Here is a 22,206-nt window from a genome sequence, read left to right on the forward strand (position 1 = left end):
TGTTTGTTAAAAAGTTCTGTAATACTATACACATCTGTCACCAATGTATCATTTACTCTTAATGCTATTTGTCCCTCTTCATGTCTGGTTCTACCGGTCTCCTCCTTCACTAAATCCCATATTGTCTTTATTTTGTTATCTGTTATGACTATCTTTTCCTTGTAATATATTTGCTTTGATGTCCATATTACAGTCTTTAATATTTTGCACTATTTCTTGTAATGTGCTATAGCATCAACATCAGAACTGTTTCGGACTGACAGATACAGTTTTCTTTTTGTTTTACAAGATACCCCTATTCCTTGAGTAATCCATGGCTTCTTTGTAGACTTTGCTCTAACCTTGGTTAGTTTTGGGGGAAAACAGTGTTCAAATAAGGTAAGCACTTTATTAGCAAAAGTGTTATATTTTTCATTCATGCCATGAGCACTGTAAACATCAGTCCAGTGAATGTCTCTGAGGAGTGTCCTAAAATAATCAAATTTTGGCTTATTGATTACCCTCTTTAGCTCAGATTTAACAGATTTTATATCCTGTTCAGTATTAACATTTAACAGAAGGAACTGCATGTCATGGTCTGAGAGGCCATTCACTATTGGTTTTGTAATATAATTTTGTTCGTTGAACTTTTCTATAAAGATATTATCAATGGCTGTTTGTGAGCAATTGGCTACCCTAGTGGGGAACATTACAGTTGGAATTAAGTTGAATGATAGTTTTACTAACTCCAATAAGTTCTTATTGGGAGAGTCTTTAAGGAAATCTACACTGAAATCTCTAGCAACCACTATTTCTTTGTTTTTTGTTGTTAAATGGGCCAGTACAGCTTCAAGGTGGTTTATGAACAGATTAAAGTTACCTGCAGGTGCTCGATATTCACTTAACATTATGAAGGATTTTTTGTGAAATTCTACTTCTGTTGCACATGCTTCCGTATGCTGTTCTAGGCAAAATTTATGAATGTCTATTCTCTTAAATTTATGACAGTTCCTGATGAATGTGGCAACTCCTCCTTTCTCCATTTCTGCTCTGCAAGAGTGAGATGCTAACTTAAACCCTGTAACATTTAAAAAGTTCTGTGCCAGTGGTCACATGATGTTCAGAGAGGCAGATTATGTCAGCTGGGTTTGAAGACTCTAATTCATCTATGCAGATAATTACTTCATTAATTTTATTTCTCTGACCTTGAATATTTTGATGCAATAAAGATAGCCGGCATTTCACATTGATTGATTTAAAACTGGGTAGAGTTGAAATATCTGCTGAATGTTGTAAATTCTTAACCAATAGCTGTTTACGCAGATGTAATAAGCTAGAATTATGTTTTTTGGTTTCTTTCTCAAACTGAAGGTTTGTCTCAGTCCTAACCTCTCTTAAAATTTGGTTTCTTTCTGTCCTCCCTACCTACACACATATCATTTTGGAAGAGATCAGGACAAAAAGTAAGAGCTGAATAGATGACTTACATTAGGGATAATGCTTCTGAATTAACTGAAAGAAGAATGAGCATAGAAATGGATGTACAGAATGATTGATAGCATAGTAGAACATATATGAAGTACTTTTGAAAGTATAAGTTCTGCAGTGTATTGACACTAAATAAAAAATAACAGGAACAGTTAGGTTTATAAGATTGACATTATCAGTTATTTTTTCAACTCTTTATGTAAGAAGGTGTGGTTTCAGAATGACCAGGACATGCCTCCATGTTCTGAAGGCTTTGCTTGAGTTCTCTCAGTTCGCTACTCTCAGTTTTCTATCAGAATACCAATGACCTAGGAGTTCAGTTTTAGCAATAGAATCTCCAGCAATACTTCTCATAATACACTTGCTTGCTGAGGCCTGAACTGTGTGGAAACACAGGAGCTGTGCTAAACCTTGGCAGAGCTTGCAGGCAGTAGTATAACCCCAGGTTTGAGTGTTTCAAAGTCTAAGATCCTGCAACCAACATGACCAGTTTGCATGATGATTACACGCAAGTAAAGCTGTCAAACTTCTTTCAGTATCATAAATTTGCAGTCTTAGTCATCTCCTGGCTTTAAAAGCATTCCAGACAGAAGAATTACAGACATTTACTCACCATCCTGACTTCAGTGTTGGTAAGCAGCACAGACCTATTTGTTCCCCGTAAAGCCATCTTTCAACATGACAGACTAACCTTGTTATATCCTTTAATCTTCATTAAGATATAATTAAGGGCTCTCCTTCAGTTCTCAGTAGAACCAAATTTGCATCTGAGAATCATCATGTGACCAATAATTTATTTTTTATGTATGGTGACAGTGGTTCAATGGCCTATTTTTTCACATTAACTACAGTTAATTGGTTTAGAAGGCTGCCAGGTTACATCATCTTCTCAAAGAACAAGTGCTCACTGTGTTGTTCAGCAAAGATGAATGGTGCTTCCCCCCAAAAATCATGGACTTTACCATTGGTGGGGAGGCTCGCGTGCCTCATTGATACAGATAGCCATACCGTAGGTGCAACCAAAACAGAGGGGTTTGTGTAGAGAGGCCAGACAAATATGTGGTTCCTGAAGAGCGGCAGCAGCCTTTTCAGTAATTGCAGGGGCAACAGTCTGGATGATTGAGTGATCTGGTCTTGTAACATTAACTAAAATGGCTTTGCTGTGCTGGTACTGTGAACAGCAGAAAGCAAGGGGAAACTACAACTGTAATTCTTCCCAAGAGCATGCAGCTCTATTGCATAGTTAAATGATGATGGCATCCTGTTGAGTAAAATATTCTGGAGGTAAGATAGTCCCCCATTCAGATCTCTGGGCGGGGTCTACTCAGGAGGAAGTCATTATTAGGAGAAAGAAAACTGGCATTATACAGATCGGAGCATGGAATGTCAGATCCCTTAATTGGGCAGGTGGGTTAGAAAATTTAAAAAGAGAAATGGATAGGTTAATGTTAGATATAGTGGGAATTAGTGAAGTTTGGTGGCAGGAGAAACAAGACTTCCGGTTAGGTGAATACAGGGTTATAAATACAAAATCAAATACGGGTAATGCAGGAGTAGGTTTTATAATGAATAAAAAAATAGAAATGGAGATAAACTACTATGAACGGCATAGTGACTGCATTATTGTAGCCAAGATAGACATGAAGCCCAGCCCACCACAGTAGTACAAGTTTGTGTGTCAACTAACTCCACAAATGAAGAGGAGATTGAGGAAATGTAAGATGAAATAAAAGAAATTGAATAAATTATTTTATCTCATCAGTTATCTTAAATGAAGATGAAAATTTAATAGTCATGGGGTACTGGAATTTCATAATGGAAAAGTAGTAGGTGAATATGGACTGGGGGAAAGGAATGAAAGAGGAAGCTGTATAGTAGAATTTTGCACAGAGCATAGTTTAATGATAGCCAACTCTAAGTTTAAGAATCATAAAAGAAGGTTGTCTATGTGGAGGAGACCTGGAGACACCTGAAGGTTTCAGATTGATTCTATAATAGTAAGGCAGAGATTTCAGAACCAGGTTTTAAATTGTGAGACCTTTCCAGGGGCAGATGTGGACTCTGATCACAATTTATTGGTTATGAAGTGTAGATTAAAACTGAAGAAACTGCAAAAAGGCAGGAATTTGGGGAGATGGGACCTGAATAAACTAAAAGAACAAGAGGTTGTAGAGAGTTTCAGAGAGAGCATGTGGGAATGATTGACAAGAACAGAGGACAGGAATGCAGTAGAACAAGAATTGGTAGCATTGAGAGATGAAATAGGCAGGGGAGGATCAATTGGGTAAAAAGACAAGGGCTAGTAGAAATCGTTTGGTAACACAAGAGATATTCAATTTATTTGTTGAAAGCGGAAAATATAAAAATGCAATTACTGAAACAGACAAAAGGAATACAAACATTTATAAAATGAAATCAACCGAAGTGCAAAATGGCAAAGTGGGAATGGCTAGAGGACAAATGTAAGAATGCAGAAGATATATCACTAAGAGTAAGATAAATGCTGTATGCAGGAAAATTGAAGAGACCTTTGGAGGAAAGAGAACCACCTGTATGAATATCACAAACACAAATGGAAAACGAGTCCTAAACAAAGAGGGGAAAGCAGAAAGCTGGAAGTAGTCTATAAAGTGTCTCTACAAGACAGATGTACTTTAGGGCAATATTATGGAAATGGAAAAGGATGTAGATGAAGATGAAAAGGGGAATGTGATACTGCGTGAAGAACTTGGCAAAGCACTGGAAGACTTAAGTCGAAACAAGGCCTTGGGATTAGACAACATTCCTTTAGAGCTTGGGAGCCTTGGGAGAGCCAGGCACGGCAAAACTCTTCCATCTGGTGAGTGTGATATGAGACAGGCGAAATACCCTCAGACTTCAAGAAAAATATAATAATTCAATTTCCAAAGAAACTGGGAGCTAACCAGTGTGAAAATTACCAAACTATTAGTTTAATAAGTCACAGTTGCAAAATACTAACATGAATCCTGTACAGAAGAATGGAAAAACTGGTAGAAGCCAACCTTGGGGGAGATCAGTCTGGATTCCGGAGAAACCTTTTGTTAATGTTGGGTAGAATACTCACTTTCAAATTTTAAGGGTGGCAGGGATAAAATACAGGGAGAGAAAGGCTATTTAAAATTTGTGCAGGAACCAGATTGCAGTTACAAGAGTTGAGAGGCACAAAAGGAAAGCAGTGGTGGAGAAGGGAGTGAAACAGGGTTGTAGCCTATCCCCGATGTTATTAAATTGTAAACTGAGCAAGCAGTAAAGGAAAAAAAATGGAGTAGGAAGAAGAAATAAAAACTTTGAGGCTTGTCTATGACATTATAATTCTGTCAAAGACAGCAAAGGACTTGGAAGAGTAGTTGAATGGAATGGACAGTGTCTTGAAAGGAAGATAGAAGATGAACATCAACAAAAGCAAAATGATGATAATGGAATTTAGTCTAATTAAATCAGGTGATGTTGATGGAATTAGATTAGGAAATGAGACACTTGAAGTACTAGATGAGTTTTGCGATTTGGGAAGAAAAATAACTGATGAGAGGATATAAAATGTAGACTGGCAATGGCAAGAAAAGTGTTTCTGCAGAAGAGAAATTTATTGACATTGTGTATAGATTTAAGGGTCAGGAAGTCCTTTCTGAAAGTATTTATGTGGAGTGTAGCTAAGTATGGAAGTGAAATGTGGACAATAAACATTTTAGACAAGAAGAAAACAGAAGCTTTTGAAATGTAGTGCTATAGAAGAATGCTGAAGATTAGGTGGGTTGATCATGTAACTACTGAGGAGGTACTATATAGAAATGGGGAGAAGAGAAATTTGTGGTACAGCCTGTTTAGAAGAAGGGATTGGTTGGTAGGACACATTCTGAGACATCAAGGTATCACCAGTTTAGTACTGGATGGAAGTGTGCAAGGTAAAAATTATAGAGGGAGACCAAGAGATGAATACAGTAAACAGATTCAGAAGGATGTAGATTGCAATAATTGCTCGGAGGTGAAGAGGCTTGCAGAGGATAGAGTAGCTTGGAGAGCTGCATCAAACCAGTCTTAGAACTGAAGACCACAATAACAACAACAACAAAAACAAAAGGTGATTCTTGTAAAAAGTTTGTTGATACTTCAAAAATGTTCCTTTTATTTCTTGAATTGTTTTCATTAGCCATTTTATTTATTTATTATTTCATAGAAATGCATCATACAGTCTCTTTCATGAAACATTAATGACCTCATTACATAGCAATAGGAATAAAACTGGCCTCTATTTAGTCAAATTATGCTTTTCAATAAAAAAGAAATAATCTCATCTCATTTCAGCAGTTAACACAGTTTACAGCTCAAGTGATGTCACAGTGTTTCAGTTATAAAGACAATTGTGCTGAAATAGTTGTTTTGAGGTGATTCACAGAACCATTAAAATGTGGATGCATATACAAATCAACATATTGGGATCAGTACTTTACTCACTCAGACTCAGGCTTGTACACACTTACAAGCTCTGCTCCCCCCCCCCCCCACCCCCCTCCCTTCTCTCTCTCTCTCTCTCTCTCTCTCTCTCTCTCTGTCTCTCTCTCCCCCCCCCCCCTCTCTCTCTCTCTCTCTCTCTCTCTCTCTCTCTCTCTCTCTCTCTCTCACACACACACACACACACATTGCTGAATTGTAGTCAAATGACACAATGACACCCAGAATGAAATTTTTTGTGCGTCAAAATACATTGAATATCTTGTAGAAACACTTCATGTGTCTTTATCACATAATGTAAAATGATTACTGCAAAGTTGTCATATTTACTTATTTATGTCAACATTTTCTCATTTTTGCACAGAAAATCTTTCAAAACTGAAAAAGCTTGAATACTTGAATTTGGCACTGAATAACATAGAGCTAATAGAAAATCTTGAGGCATGTGAATCATTGCAGAAACTGGATTTGACTTTAAATTTTATTGGACAGCTTCAAACAGTTGAGTCTCTGAAGAATAATATTCATTTACATACTCTGTAAGTAAAACATAGCATGCTAAGTAATTCTGATTTTTCTATTAGCATTTCAATATTGTTTGGATCATTACAGAAATATATGCTGCCTCCTACTCTGACACCTTTCCCTTCACCTTTATGTGCTCTCATCTTCACAACAAGTGGATCAATCTCAACCTGGGTTCTGAGTGACCTTCCCCTCCTTTCCAGCTTTCCCCAACAAATCCATTTCTCCTCCACGGTAAATGAACATAAAGGTTTCAAAAGCTTGGAAGCTTTGTTTCTAATTTCTAAGTGTTTGTCTTACATTACTTGAAATATTTGTTTTTGGAAGTAAGTATTGGCCAGCTCTTCTGTCTCCATGTCTCACTGTGTAACAGTTATTTCAAATATCTTCTGTATTTCATTCTAGAAATTTGGATTATGTCTAATAAATGCTTTTGTTGTCAGATTAGTGTCAGCACTTCTGGCAGACCACACACAAGTTTATAGTTTGATGTAAATCCAACAGCTCATAATTCAACCTATAGTACATGATTTCATTGTCAGTTTGATGATAGCACTTTCAACAGAACTTCACCTTACTTTGTTGTTTGCTGTAAATCCAATAGATGGTGTAGCAATGTCCATACTGTGATTGCTGTTGATTCTGCACCTTCAGTCATTGTTGTGGGACTTAAGCATTTTTATATACTGCAATGAATAGTATAACTATTGTAAATAAATACTCCTAATCGTACAAGATCCAGCTGCTTGCTGACGCCCTAGGACAAAAACGAAGTTGAGGAACTAAAAAGGCATTTGATACATTCAACAACCAATTCATGATGGGAGGCATGACAATGCAGTGCCTGACGTGCAACAATAAAGTCTTGCTTGTAGCAGTCTTACAGTTAAGAAGTAGCTGTTAACAAAGTTCTTTTATTGTTATTTTAAGAAGTAGTTGTTAACAAAGTTCTTTTATTCTTATTTTAGTGCCACAGACCACAAAGTACCATTGTATTCATTGACTTTTTAGAAAGTCATAATTAGGTGATCTGTTTGAAAAGAAAGAAGAAATGGAACAGAAAAATCTCAAAAATTAAATTACAATCTCAAACCAATTTATCTCTTCAGCTCCATGCACTCGAACATCTTACATAGTAACTCATTAAAAGGATGCATCCAGCACTTGGATATAAGTACAACTGAACAGGTTAGGAGAGGCACTCACAATATATAGTATTGTGTAGTACGGTACTTAATTGGTCCTCTTCTTCTTTTTATGTGCATAGGTCCAACCAGCAGAAAAACGCTCCTACCCAAGCACTAAAAAGGCAACTACATTCCTGTTTGAAAGACTGACTGAAAAGTGGGGTACTAGCTGCCCCATTCTACCTTCCTTAGCACCTTTAAAAATGCACCCAAGAATTTTGGCATGCGAAACATTCATGCTCTTTTTAACCTGCATCTCACCCCTCACTCCCACAAAGTCCCCTAACTGTAACTTCCTCATACCCACTAGTCAATCACTGTAAGTCGCTCATACCCATCCACTCCCACTGTCCCATTCTCATTCACTTATTCATCCCAACACATTGTCATTATCTCGTTGTGTCTCTCCAACTGTCACTGTCCCCTGTCTCACAGCCACAGACTCCTTCACTGTGTCCTACTACTACTGTGTCCTCTCACTGTCACTGTCTTCTTCTTGCTCTCTCGCACTCCTTCTATCTCTTTCATTCCTTTCCACTGTTGCTGACCCCTCTCACTGTCACTATCTCTCTCTCTCTTCCTCATTGTCATTGTCATAGTCTCTGTCTCTCATTATCACTGGTTCTCACCCACTTCCACTTCTTCCTTCTCTTTATTCCTGTCCTACTGGTGCTGTCTCCTTCACTATTTTCCTAGGACTGTTCTGTCAGTGTCAACTATATTCCAGTGCAATTGTGTTCCTCTCTTCCTCTTACATTGCCATAGTCTTCTTCGCTCTTTTTTGTACAACTACTGTCTAATATTGTTTAGTACTTATTATTATTTTTGTCTCTTTCCCATTGTCACTCTTTACTTCTCTCTCAGTGTAAAAAGGTGTCAATATGTCCACATGCCAAAATTTTTGCAAACATTTTTGAAGGTGCTGAGGGAGGTAGAATGAGGCAGCTGGTAGTCCACTTTTCAGACACATTCTTTTAAACAGAAGTATATTCACCTTCTTTGTTCTTGGATAGGAACATTTTTCCACTGGATCCCTTCTTTTCCCTTCCGCAGCAGGGCATGTCACTCATATGAAAAGAAGTTTATGGATCAGTAAAATCTTGGTGTTTTACATATGTGAAATTGGCGTAATGTAAAACTAATTTTACTTCAGGCAGGATTTTAAGTGGACTTGATATTTTGCATGTGCGTCAGTATTACAACTATTACAACATGGGATTCCCAGGGCCCTTCTGATGATAATGGAGATACTTTACAGTAAATTCATTTGTGCTATATCACTTTATAAAGTATGTTTTCTCCTCATGCCAGATTTTATGTGTTTATTTTATCTGTGTATCTTATGTGTACAAGTAGGGTAACTTTGAACATCTGTAACTTGGAGATGGTTAAAGATATTGAGAAAATTTTCAAGGTTGTTCAAGATTGGGATCTTAGGAATATATCATAAGAATTTCAGCCATTTGCTTTGAACATCTCTCTTGGAATCTGTGGCTCAGTTTTGGAATTAAAAAATAGTTAAAAAACTTTAGGTTTTGGAATTGTGTAAGGAATTGTGTAGGACTCAGTTTTTACAGTTTCTAACACACAATTCAACAAACCTGACGTTTTAATCTCACAGAACAGGCATATGATTAGTGAAACTGAACAGTTCAAATTTCTAGGTGTTCAGATAGATAGTAAGTTGTCGTGGAAAGCCCATGTTCAGGATCTTGTTCAAAGACTTAATACTGCCATTTTCACTATTCGAACGATATCGAAAGTGAGTGATCGTTCGACACGTAAATTAGTCTACTTTGCTTATTTTCATTCACTTGTGTCGTATGGTATTATGTTTTGGGGTAACTCTTCCCATTCTAGAAGGATATTTTTGGCTCAGAAATGGGTAGTTCGGGCAATAAGTGGTGTGAGTTCACGAACATCTTGTCGACCTCTGTTCACGAGTCTAGATATTTTGACATTGGCCTCTCAATATGTATATTCCTTATTGTCATTTCTTGTTACCAATATTAGTTTATTTCCAACAATAATCAGCTTTCACTCGATTAATACTCGGCAGAAATCAAACCTCCATTTGGATAGGACTTCCTTAACTCTTGTGCAAAAAGGTGTGCAGTACACTGCTGCATCCATTTTCAATAAGCTGCTACTCGAATTCAAAAATCTTAGCAGTAATCCATGCGCTTTCAAATCGAAACTGAAGAGTTTCCTCATGGGTCACTCCTTCTGTTCTGTCGAGGAGTTCCTTGAAAAATTAAGCTGATTCTCATTGTATTGCTGATAGCGTTTGCTTAAACTTATGGACTGATTTTCTTTCAGGTTCATGAACATTTATTTTTATCTGTTATTACTTTTATGTTGTAAGTTCATGTACTGACACGTTCCATGACCTTGGAGATTTGCTCCTCAATTTGGTCCTACAGAACTTGACGTGTAAATAAATAAATAAATAAAATCAGTCATGAACTAATGTTGTCCCCATAAGCCCCTTAAGGCCCACAGTAGACCACATCAAATACAATAAGAACCAAACAGTTTGCTTCATTTGCCTAAGCAGGAGAAATTGTGTAATATTCACACTTTGATTCTGTACTGGAGGATAGTAACACTAAGTTAATCCTCATGTTGCATATACAAATGGTCCCTAGCCCAAGAGCTGTCCAAAACACTTGATTATACCTTTCTATCACTGATAGGACCTGAGGAATGAGCCCTGGAATAATCTCGTTCTTATGCACGGCATTTTGGAACATATTACATAGCTCATGCTGCCACATGTGTACGAGGGGCATATAGGACAAATCAAGTGATATGATACTATATGATAGGTGAAAATATCTCACTCTGATTGGTGGAACTGAAGTTTGCAGTTAACTGCCTAACTTGTAAGTCTTAAATACCATACATAAGATTAAAGTAATCACAATGTAAAATTGGTTACAAGATAAAACCTTATCAAAATAAACACTGGCAGAAATCCTGTAATTACTGGTGTAGGTAATGTACACATTCACTAGAAGTGAGTAACTAAATAATCACTATGTTCCCTTAGGAAATATACATAGTCTATAAAAACAGCTCTTAGTTGGTTGCCTGTCCCATAGATTATAATTCTCATCACTCAGTGTGTGATTTAATTTACAATCCTAATATGTTATAAACTTTGTTAGTGAAATGCAGGACAACGTGCTGACCATCTGCATGATGATGATTTATGTTAATTTTTTGATAATAGTGATTTATATATAGTTATATAGATTGACATATAGTGATTATACCATCTCCCCCCCTTTTTAATCTTGAAGTTGGTGGGGAGGCTTGCTTACCTCAGCGATACAGATAGCTGTACCATAGGTGCAACCACAACGGTGGGGTATCTGTTGAGAGACCAGACAAACATGTGGTTCCTGAAGAGGGGCAACAGCCTTTTCAGTAGTTGCAGGGGCATCAGTCTGGATGATTGACTGATCGGGCCTTGTAACATTAACCAAAACAGCCTTGCCGTGCTGGTACTGCGAACAGCTGAGAGCAAGGGGAAACTACAGCCGTAATTTTTCTTGGGGGCACTCAGCTTTACTGTATGGTTAAATGATGATAGCATCCTCTTGGGTAAAATATTCCAGAGGTAAAATAGTCCCCCATTTGGATCTCTGGGTAGGGACTACTCAGCAGGACGTCATTATTAGGAGAAGAAAACTGGCATTCTACAGATCAGAGCGTGGAATGTCAGATCCCTTAATCGGGCAAGTAGGTTAGAAAATTTAAAAAGATAAATGGATTGGTTAAAGTTAGTTATAGTGGGAATTAGTGAAGTTCGGTGGCAGGAGAAACAAGACTTCTGGTCAGGTGAATACAGGGTTATCAATACAAAATCGAATTGGGGTAACTCAGGAGTAGGTTTAATAATGAATAAAAAATAGGAGCATGAGTAAGCAACTACAAACAGCATAGTGAACGCATTATTGTAGCTAAGATAGATACGATGCTCACGCCTACCACAGTAGTACAAATTTATATGCTAACTAGCTCCGCAGATGATGAAGAGATTAAAGAAATCTATGATTTGATAAAAGAAATTATTCCGATAGTGATGGGAGATGAAAATTAAATACTCATGGGGGATTGGAATTTGCTAGTAGGGAAAGGAAGAGAAGGAAAAGTAGTAGGTGAATATGGAATAGGGGTGAGGAATGAAAGAGGAAGCCACCTGGTAGAATTTTACACAGAGCATAACTTAATAATAGCTAACACTTGGTTTAAGAATCATGACAGAAGGTTGTATATGTGGAAGAGGCCTGGAGACACTGGAAGATTTGGGATAGATTATATAATGTTTAGACAGATATTTAGGAACCAGGTTTTAAATTGTAAGACATATCCAGGGGCAGATGTGGACTCTGACCACAATTTACTGGTTATGAACTGCAGATTAAAACTGAAGAAACTGCAAAAAGGTGGCATTTTAAGGTGATGGGACATGTATAAACTGAAAGACCCAGAGGTTGTAGAGAATTTCAGAAAGAGTGTTAGGGAATGATTGACAATAACGGAGGAAAGAAATACAATAGAAGAAGAATGGTTAGCTTTGAGAGATGAAAAAGTGAAGGCAGCAAAGGATCAAGTAGGTAAAAAGACAAGGGCTAGTAGACATCTTTGGGTAACAGAAGAGATACTGAAGTTAATTGATGAAAGGAGAAAACATAAAAATGCAGTACATGAAGCAGGCGGAAAGGAATACAAATGTCTCAAAAATGAGATTGACAGGAAGTGCAAAATGGCTAAGCAGGGATGACTAGGGGACAAATGTAAGGATGTAGAGACATATATCACTAGGGGTAGGCACTACAGCCTACAGGAAAATTAAAGAGACCTTTAGAGAAAAGGGAACTAACTGAATGAATATCAAGAGCTGAAATGGAGAATGAATCCTAGACAAAGAGGGGAAAGCAGGAAGATGGAAGGAGTATATAGAGGGCCTATACAAGAGTGATGTACTTGTGGGTAATATTATCAAAATGGAAGAGGACATAGATGAAGATGAAATGGGAGATATGATACTGCGTGAAGAATTTGACAGACCACTGAAAGATCTAAGTCAAAACAAGGCCCTGGGAGTAGACAACATTCCATTAGAACTACTGATAGCCTTGGGAGAACCAACCATGACAAGTCTCTACCAACTGGTGAGCAAGATGTATGAGACAGTCGAAATAACCTCTGACATTGTGAAGAATATATTAACTCTAATCCCAAAGAAAGCAGGTGTTAACAGATGTGAAAATTACTGAACTATCAGATTAATAAGTTATGGCTGCAAAATACTGACACAAATTCTGTACAGACGAATGGAAAAACTGGTAGAAGCTGACCTCGAGGAAGATCAGTTTGGATTCTGTAAAAATGTTGGAACATGCGAGGCAATACTGACCCTATGACTTATCTTAGAAGATAGATTAAGGAAAGACAAACCTACTTTTCTAGAATTTGTAGACTTAGAGAAAGCTTTTGACAATGTTGACTGGAACATTCTGTTTCAAATTCTGAAGGTTGCAGGCATCAAATACAGGGAGCAAAAGGCTATGTACAATTTGTACAGAAACCAGATGGCAGTTATAAGAGTCAGGAGGCATGAAAGGGAAGCAATCGTTGAGAAAGGAGTGAGACAGGGTTGTAGCCTTTCCCCAATGTTATTCAGTCTGTATATTGAGCAAGCAGTGAAGGACACAAAAGAACAATTTGGAGTAGGAATTAAAAGTCATGGAGAAGAATTAAAAACTTTGAGGTTTGCCAATGACATTGTAATTCTGTCAGAGACAGCAAAGGACCTGGAAGAGCATTCGATCAGAATGGACAGTGTCTTGAAAGGAGGATATAAGATGAACATCAACAGAAACAAAGTGAGGATAATGGAATGTAGTCGCATTAAATCAGGTAGTGCTGAGGGAATTAGATTAGGAAATGAGACACTTAGAAAGTGTTTCTGAAAAAGAGAAATTTGTTAACATCGAGTATAGATTTAAGTGTCAGGAAGTCCTTTCTGAAAGTATTTGTATGGAGTTTAGCCGTGTATGGAAGTGAAACATTTACGACAAATGGTTTAGACAAGAAGAGAATAGAAGCTTTTAAAATGTGGTGCTACAGAAGAATGCTGAAGATTAGATGAGTATATCACATAACTAATGAGGAGGTACTGAACAGAACTGGGAAGAAGAGGAATTTATGGCACAATTTGACTAGAAGAAGGGATTGGTTGGTAGGCCATGTTCTGAGGCATCAAGGGATCACCAATTTAGTATTGGAGGGAAGCACGGAGGGTAAAAATCATAGAGGGAGACCAAGGGATGAATACAGTAAGCAGATTCAGAAGGATGTATGTTGCAGTAGTTACTCCTCAGCGATGAAGAACTTTGCACAGGATAGGGTAGCAAGGAGAGCTGCATCAAACCAGTCTCTGCACTGAAGACCATAACAACAACAGTGATTTATACTTAACTCTATCAATCCTCACACACACACACACACACACACACACACACACACACACATTGTAGTATTACACATTAAGAAATTATTCAATGGAGATGAAAGAGTTCCGAGTTGTATCAAAGGAAATTTCAGTCAAGAAAACTCATAAATTATATGACAGAGTTGCCAGCCAGTACCTACCTTCAAGAGGCGAAATATGTACTACTGTCTATAGACAATAGAAAAGTAAAAATTCTGACAGTATTCTAGCTTTGGAAACTATAAGTTCATTCCTCAGGGAGGAAGGTTAAAAAGGAAGAACAGGTCATTCAGGCACAAGGATGAGAGGATCCAAACTGTAGTGATGGTAATGGTAGACATACATGAAGAGGAAGGTATCAGGGAGATTAGGTTAGAGATGATAAAAGAAAGGGAGATTAAATCAAGGAGACTCTCAGGATGCTAGGAGATGTTGGAGGGAAATCTACTATCTCTGCAGTTCAGAGAAATGAGTATCGGGTGGGAGAATCCAAATAGCCCATGTGATATACTGTATTTATGCAAATTTAATGTGCCATAGAATGTAAAGCATGCCCCAATTTTAGTTGTTAAATCACTGGTAGGCTAAATTTATTTTACACAACAATGGATATATACACCAACTATCAAAACAATAACAATTTTAAGTGACTTATTGTTAAGTGAGCCATTGTTAAGTGACACAGTGATTATAAAAAAAGAACACGAAACATGATTACCTATGTGACATTCTAACAAACATACCATAAATTACAGTTGTAACTCATCATTATTCAATCATATTATCGTCACTGATATCTTCTAAAGAGTTTACATCAGAAACTGATTCATTCCTCTTTCCCCATCATCTTCGGTGTCATTCCAGAACATGTCACCTTCACTGCCATCCAGAGTATTTGAAATGCACCATGATCAATCATACTACAGTGATTTTCCAGGCAGTCAAAACCCATTGTGCAATTATGTGGTCTGCTGGACACTTAATTTTTCCTGTTGGAATCAGTTCATGGTATTTTTGGTTCACAAAACCAGTTTTTGAACTGTTCCTTAATATAACCTATGATAAGTTTATTTATACTAATGTTCATAGGTTGTAATGCAGAAGTCATTCCTCCAGGAATAATAACAAGGTCACTGGCTAGGCTGTGGATCTTCTTTTTTTATGTTATAAGGGAGATGCCTACAAAATGCATCAAGCCAAAATGTTGATGGTAGTTTGGAAAGCCCACCAGGATGGAGTTTCCATACTTTTGGAGTTAGTCAAGCATTAAAGTTTCAGTCATCCATCCCTTCTCTTGATTTTAAACTGCTTTGCCTACGTAGTCCATCAAAAAATTCTGCTCTTTCCAAAGTGTGATAACATACCATTGAAATCCTAGAAGTTTTTTCTCAAAATACTGTGGAAGCTTTTGGAATACTGTTGTATGGTGTCATGAGATAAGCTTGCCCATTTCATAAAGCAATCAATCCATCCACTGTTAGCCTTAAACTCTTGCCTTGGTGTATTAAGAACTGCAGCTATATCTTTTGCTTCGTTTTTTATGGTGTCTCTAGTCACACGTTGACCATTCTTCTTCCTTTCATGGACAAATTCCAAAACTTTTTCTTCAGCATCAAGATGTCTTCCTCTGCAAGGGCCAATGAATTTCTTTCTGGTAGTGGTAGTTGCAAACAATGCCAGTTTCTGTTTCTTCCATAACCAAACATTACTCTCAGTTACACTGAACTCTCATTCCACCATTACCATATTTTTCAGCATAAAGAATTACTTTACACTTGAAAGTAGCACTATATGATGTTCTTCTCTGCTTGCCTTCCATTTCGTGACTACTAATGCAAACACACTATGTGGTAATAAGCCAACAACAATGTAATGAAGTCTGTACTCAAATGTGATATAGAATCTTATACACATCCCAGTTTTGAATATTGCATATGGTGAAAAAAGTGTGCAATAGATTTGTGTAAATATGGTAGCAAGTACTCAGGTCCATTGAGTCCTGTCCCCTAACTCAAGGAACCTGAGTGCTTGCGATAATAACTAGACTATTTGCAACCATCCACCAGATACTAGTTTCCCTAAACTCTAGAGATTAGATTTATGTCCTAATTCTTAATCGCATTACTCGTCTCTCTTCCCTTAAATCTGCTTTACTCCTTACTCTGTCATAGCTAACACTTGGTTCAAGAATCATGAAAGAGGATTGTATACATGGAAGAAGCCTGGAGATACTAGAATGTATCAGATAGATATATAATGGTAAGACAGAGATTTAGGAACCAGGTTTTAAATTGTAAGACATTTCCAGGGGCAGATGTGGACTCTGACCACAATCTATTGGTTCTGAACTGTAGATTAAAACTGAATATAAGGAGATGGGACCTGGATAAACTGACTAAACCGGAGGTTGTACAGAGTTTCAGGGAGAGAATAAGGGAACAATTGACAGGAATGGAGGAAAGAAATACAGTAGAAGAAGAATGGGTAGCTTTGAGGCATGAAGTAGTGAAGGCAGCAGAGGATCAAGTAGGTAAAAAGACGAGGGCTAGTGGAAATCCTTGGGTAACAGAAGAAATATTAAATTTAATTGATGAAAGGAGAAAATATAAAAATGCAGTAAATGAAGCAGGCAAAAAGGAATACAAATGTCTCAAAAATGAGATCGACAGGAAGTGCAAAATGGCTAAGCAGGTATGGCTAGAGGATAAATGTAAGGATATAGAGGCTTATCTCACTAGGGGTAAGATAGATACTGCCTACAGGAAAATTAAAGAGACCTTTGGAGAAAAGAGAACCACTTTTATGAATATCAAGAGCTCAGACAGAAACCCAGTTCTAAGCAAAGAAGGGAAAGCAGAAAGGTGGAAGGAATGTATAGAGGGTCTATACAAGAGTGATGTACTTGAGGACAATGTTATGGAAATGGAAGAGGATGTAGATGAAGATGAAATGGGAGATACAATACTGCGGGAAGAGTTTGACAGAGACCCGAGTCGAAACAAGGCCCCGGGAGTAGACAACATTCCATTAGAACTACTGACAGCCTTGAGAGAGCCAGCCCTCACCATCCGGTGAGCAAGATGTATGAGACAGGCGAACCACCTTCAGACATCAAGAAGAATATAATAATTCCAATCCCGAACAAAGCAGGTGTTGACAGACGTGAAAATTACCAAACTATGAGTTTAATAAGTCATGGCTGCAAAATATTAACACGAATTCTTTACAGGCGAATGGAAATACTGGTAGAAGCCGACCTTGGGAAAGATCTGTTTGGATTCTGTAGAAAATTTGGAACTCGTGAGGCAATACTGACCCTACGACTTATTAGAAGATAGATAAGGAAAGGCATGAAAGGGAAGCAGTGGTTGGGAAGGGAGTAAGACAGGGTTGTAGCTTACCCCCATGTTATTCAATCTGTGTATTGAGCAAGTAGTGAAGGAAACAAAAGAAAAATTCGGAGTAGGTGTTAAAACCCATGGAGAAGAAATAAAAACTTTGAGGTTCGCTGATGACATTGTAATTCTGTCAGAGACAGCAAAGGACTTTGAAGAGCAGTTGAACGGAATGGATAGTGTCTTGAAAGGAGGATATAAGATGAACATCATCAAAATGAGGATAATGGAATGTAGACGAATTAAATCGGGTGATGCTGAGGGTATTAGACTACGAAATGAGACACTTAAAGTAGTAAAGGAGTTTTGCTATTTGGGGAGCAAAATAACTGATGATGGGTGAAGTAGAGAGGATATACAATGTAGACTGGCAATTGCAAGGAAAGCATTTCTGAAGAAGAGAATTTTGTTAACATCGAGTATAGATTTAAGTGTCAGGAAGTCGTTTCTGAAAGTATTTGTATGGAGTGTAGCCATGTATGGAAGTGAAACATGGACAATAAATAGTTTGGACAAGAAGAGAATAGAAGCTTTTGAAATGTGGTGCTGCAGAAGAGTGCAGAAGATTAGATGGGTAGATCACATAACTAATGAGGAGGTATTGAATAGAATTTGGGAGAAGAGGAGTTTGTGGCACAACTTGACTAGGAGAAAGTATCGGTTGGTAGGACATGTTCTGAGGCATCAAGGGATCACTAATTTAGTATTGGAGGGCAGTGTGGAGGGTAAAAATCGTAGAGGGAGACCAAGAGATGAATGCACTAAGCAGATTCAGAAGGATGTAGGTTGCAGTAGGTACTGGGAGATGAAGAAGCTTGCACAGGATAGAGTAGCCTGGAGAGCTGCATCAAAGCAGTCTCAGGACTGAAGACCACAACAACAACAACACTCATTAGATTCTTCTCATAACTGAGTAAGTGTGCAAAAATTTTTATGGGTGAATGCCTCACTGCTTTCTGTGCCAAATTAACTCATACATACCCAGAGCTTGGAGTTTTAAGCTTTTCACACAGGTCATTTATTAGTGACCACAGACAACAGCAGTAACAGTAATTTCTAGCTGTCAGTTCAGAAAGGAGAATTTATCAGTTGGTCAGCAATGACCCCCATAACACATAAGATTGTGTGGCACTATATAACATGTATAATGAAAATAAAACATATTTTGTACTAATCAGTGTTTATTATTAGGAATTTGATAATCAGTCTTTCTTATTACAAATTATGAACTATTAAGAAATCATGCTAGGTAGGTAAGGAACATAAAAAATAACTCCCCAAAGTATTTGTGATACAAATTTATGTTATATTTCTGGCACAATTTAACAGTTTTATTTTTACAAAAACCACATCTTCCTCTGACCTGACCAGTGAGAATCATGTGCTGAGCAAAATTTTTCCTTACCGAAACAGATTTAATCATTCTCATTTGGCACTGTGGCACAGCCTAAGTTTTAGGATTACCATATTTCTGGGGTAAAGACCTGCAATAGATTTGTGAAATTCCATTGTACCTCATGTTCATTGCTAGTGATCTGGCAAGCAATGAAGAATTGTTGACTGTGACATTAACAAGCCACATTATTATGGAAATTCGGTAAACTCCAGTTTTAGCATCCAGTCTGTGTACTCCACTCATAAATTAGTTTTACTGATGTGCAATGTTTGACTGATCAGTATCAATTTTCTGTTCAGCAGTGACTGAATAACGATGCACTTTTTGAACGGGATGTACTCCAAATTCATTAGACAATGGTGAAACCAAACTGTTGTCATTACGTTGTACAAAGCATATATTATTGTTCGTGTCTGACCTGTAGTCATAAAATCCTCTGGGTTGCTTTTTGCAAGATTCGACCTCCATTAGCAGACATTTGCCTACTCTCTTTTGGTCAACAGTTCCAGTAATTTTCACATTGCTTCCTTGCAAAGTTGTTGGCAATCCTGGGGATAGGAAAAAATTTGTACAATACACAGAAAACTGTGGGTTTGGATATTAATTTTTTATTGTAATTGTCAGCTTGGTAAAAATATGTTCTCTGAGGCCTGTATCTCATGATTCAGGTCATCCATCATACAAGTCAACTTGAAACAGTACGCTAAACAAGTTGCTATAATCTATACTTTGAATCCAAAACAACTTGGCTTTACAGCCATGATGTTCATAAGCAGGTACCTTTCATTAATCAGTACTAAAGTTTTTCTCATTGGGTGTGTACACAAGAAATTTTACTTTCATGATGTCAAACAGTGGCCAAATTTTAGCCACTTTGTCACATGTGCTTATCTTGTTGTTATCTGTGACATGAAAATGCCTAATTTTCTCTTCAAACTGATTACATTACATCGATTTGACCACTAAAACATTGTGCATATCTGTTTTGGCCTCTCAATACATGTGATGCCATGGTTAAAGTGTGTAACAACTGAGAATCAATATATTTAGAAAACAGTACATTTCATCCCCCAAAAAATAGAAACTAGCTTTATGTTTTTCAATCGTGTACAATACCGTGTGCCTTACAGTGTGTCTTATGACATCTCTCGATTGAAAAATATCTCTAAGAACTCTGTTGATTCACTGCCTTTATTGAGGGTAAGCACTACACATGGAGCCAGCAGTAACAGTTCATCCTTTCAGGGAAGCAAACCTCTCTTTATCCATTTGTGTGGCATGATGCGCTGACTTCCTTGTCATAAAGAAGGACCACCAGAATGAATGTCAGCCCTGTCGCACTGCCCAGCCGAGGCAGACTATTCATCAGAGTGATGATGCAGCTGTGTGAACTGCATGAATTGGTCCCAGATGTCATTGGAATAGATTCAAAGACTGTATCATCATCATCATGTTTGTGTTGTAGTACCACTCTCTGGCTGAGGCGAGTAATTGATTTCAGTTCAACCTATTTATGCTGCCACAATCCATTTCTCTGAAGTTGCTGTCTGATGTCATACCCCTACAAGGTGGACATCATCATCTTCTGAACCCTCGAGGAGCTCAGCTATTTCGTTAGTAGTAAGCTTCTGCCGGGGCCTCAAAAAGAAAATAATAAGAACTTTAAGCATAATTTATGCCCATGGGGCTGTTACTAACCCACAAAAATACTTCCAGCTAGAAAATAAATTTTATAAGAATGATTGTGTGTATTGTCTAAGTCACATATGTAATTTACCATAACAAAAGTTGTACTAAGAAATAAAACAAAACATTTAGTATACTTACAGTTGTATGTGTCTAGTTGCAAACTTTTTCCAGAAATGACCTTGTACAAACTTGTACTAGTAATTATTTCTCAAAATTGTTCACATACCCAGTTGGTGCAACAATGTCTAGCTTGGGCCTATTTGCTTCATGCGCCTGGTATGGTAAATTAGCTGTAACCCCTGTGTTTATTTCCCTCTTCTGTTGCTATAGGCCCCTGCCGGATACTCAGTGCTACCTGCCTGGTATATGTGTTGTATGGGTCAGCCTGCTGTCCAGGTGACTTTGTCAGGTTGCAGCAGGGTCATTGTCTATGCTGTGGGCATAAATGGGTTAAGGATGATGTTGAATAATGTACATCATTCAACATCATCCTTAACCCACATATGCCCACAGCATAGACAATGACCCTGCTGTGACCTGGCAAGGTCACCTGGACAGCAGGATTCTTCTAGTATTATATTTATGAATGTTATTGTTGTTTTTGTTGATAGTTGCATGTGATAGACTTATCTTCAAACTTAATTTCTTAAGCCATACATCACAGAGCTTGAATTACAGTAACTTTTTTTGGATACTATTTGTACTTATAAATTACAAGCAGCTGGAATTGCTGGCCAGTACTTAACTTCAAAGGCAAAATTTCAAATACTGCCAATAGAAAGGTAGATAAAAGAAGCTACAGACTTTTGTATAGTTTATTTTTCCTCATCAAGGAGGAAGGATAATTGGTTGGAGAAGACTGGAGAGGAGGAGTAGAGTGTCCAAACTCAAGCTTGAAAGGAAGCCACCTGATGTGAAGATCAGAGGAGACAAAAATGAAGGAGAAGGCCTATGGACTTTCCTCCCTGGCAGAGGAACATAAATTCTTAAAAGATTGGAAATATTGTTTTTCATTTATGAGTGTTCCTATCAGCAGTACTCACAATTTTCATGCCTGAAGATAAATAGTGACCAGCCATTCTTTCTACTTGTGATTTAATAGTGTCCTCAACTGAATTTTCATATGATACAAGTAATCATCTTTCTGGTATTCTTCCTATTGTTTTATTCATTTATGTGTAGGGCTGTGGTGCATAGGTGGGGGTGATGATGAATAATCACACAACACAGATACAATGTAAAACACTTTTATTAATGAAAGGAACATACACATCAGAAACATCTGAACTTCGCAAAGTCATGAGGCAGAATAACAGTCAGAGATTTCTGTGTGAGGTCCCTGTTGACCACCAGCGACGATGTTTGTCAACACAGTGTTCACACAGAGTGCTGCCCCCAAACAGTTATATTTGTTTCACATTCACACTGGCATAATTATCACTGTTTAAAGAATAACTGAATTATTGAAATATGTTTCTTCTACAGATAATCATAAGACTTTCACCTATTAATTCCACTTTCCAACAAATACTTCCTACTACTTAACCTCAACATGGATGTGTATGACTGGTC

At 37.6% G+C, this 22,206-nt stretch overlaps 1 protein-coding gene across 2 annotated transcripts in view; it reads left to right on the forward strand.

Moving 5' to 3' along the window:
* Positions 1–22,206, forward strand: part of LOC124607308 (dynein axonemal assembly factor 11) — a 206,582-nt gene that overhangs the window by 75,123 nt on the left and 109,253 nt on the right. For both annotated transcript variants that reach the window (XM_047139605.1, XM_047139604.1), the window contains one exon: positions 6,302–6,476. In XM_047139605.1, coding sequence (XP_046995561.1) covers positions 6,302–6,476 — 175 coding nt within the window. The remainder of the gene's footprint in view (positions 1–6,301; positions 6,477–22,206) is intronic.

This window comes from Schistocerca americana, chromosome 3 (assembly GCF_021461395.2).
Source record: "Schistocerca americana isolate TAMUIC-IGC-003095 chromosome 3, iqSchAmer2.1, whole genome shotgun sequence".
In the NCBI taxonomy this organism is placed as follows: Eukaryota; Metazoa; Arthropoda; class Insecta; order Orthoptera; family Acrididae; genus Schistocerca; species Schistocerca americana.